General features: G+C 40.0%; 1 protein-coding gene across 1 annotated transcript; it reads right to left on the bottom strand.

Moving 5' to 3' along the window:
* Nucleotides 1–957, bottom strand: LOC106797665 (uncharacterized). The gene has a single exon (XM_014772497.1). It carries the CDS (start codon nt 955–957, stop codon nt 1–3), a length of 957 nt encoding a protein of 318 aa, XP_014627983.1.
* Between the last annotated feature and the right edge of the window lie 253 nt (nt 958–1210).

Raw genomic sequence — 1210 nt, forward strand, 5'->3', positions numbered from 1 at the left:
CTACACCTGTACTAGTTTTTTCCCAGGAACTTTCTTAGTGGCACAATCATGTCCAATCTTCAAGCATGACTGAGAGTAGCTTGGTCTCCATTCATATTCAATTTTTTGCTCCATGAGTTTTCCTTTGTGATCCTTGATGTCAACAGTTTCTATAGGTTTTTGAGTAATATCCACTTCAACCAGGACCCTGGCATAAGAGATTCGTAATTTCTTCGCAGTACATTCATCTGTGGTTATAGGTTTACCAATCACACTAGCTATTTTCAAAATACTCCTTTCCCCCCATAGGTGCAGTGGCAACTGAGGTAACGTTATCCAAATTGGAAGAACACGCAATAGATCTTCCTTCATCTCAAATTCAGTGGTCCATTTGCAAAGAAATACCGGTTTACCGTAAATGAAATAGGGACCTTGTTCCATAACCAGCTCCATGTCTTCCCTGTTCTTACATTTCACAATGAAGTAACCTTCATCGTTGTAAAATAGTTCAGGGAGTGAAATGAAATTCCAGGTCTTCTCCATGAACTTCTTAACCGCATTCATAGACAGAGACTGTCCTAGTGCAAAGAGAATGATCGAATTCTCCCAGAATTCCAATTCCTCATAAACATCAGATTCATCTATCGTAATTTCAGCTTTACCTTTCACGAACGTTGGAGCTATGAAATCCACCGCCATTCCACGATTCAAACTTCTATTTCCCTGAATTACCTCCACCCAAGGTTTAGGTTTTGGTTCATCCTCTCTCACCGTAGGCTTCAGTTCTTCACCACTCTTCATCACCGGAATCTCCAATTCATCCACATTGATGCAATTTTGCTCCGGCAATGTCGAAACTCCTTCAATTTCCTCAATAGGTTCCTCTATTTCAACAGTGGCTTGTGTTATGATCGTCCTTTCCACCCCTTTCTGGCGTGTTTCATGATTAATGATGGTGAGTTGGAATGTTAGGGACATTAACAAGGTAGCTAGGAATAAAGAGGTTAGCTCCTACCTCCATACATTTCATGTTCCTATAGTGGCTTTACTAGAGACTAGAGTTAAAATGAAGAATGCTAATAGAATAAGGAATAAAATAGGTGGCAGATGGAATTATATGGACAACTATGACAAACATGAGAATGGGAGAATCTGGTTGTTATGGGACCACAGGGAAGTGAACCTGAAACTTATTCAAACTGGTGAACAATTCATTCATGTGGAAGTCTAC

The sequence above is a fragment of the Glycine max genome, chromosome 20 (assembly GCF_000004515.6).
Source record: "Glycine max cultivar Williams 82 chromosome 20, Glycine_max_v4.0, whole genome shotgun sequence".
In the NCBI taxonomy this organism is placed as follows: domain Eukaryota; kingdom Viridiplantae; phylum Streptophyta; class Magnoliopsida; order Fabales; family Fabaceae; genus Glycine; species Glycine max.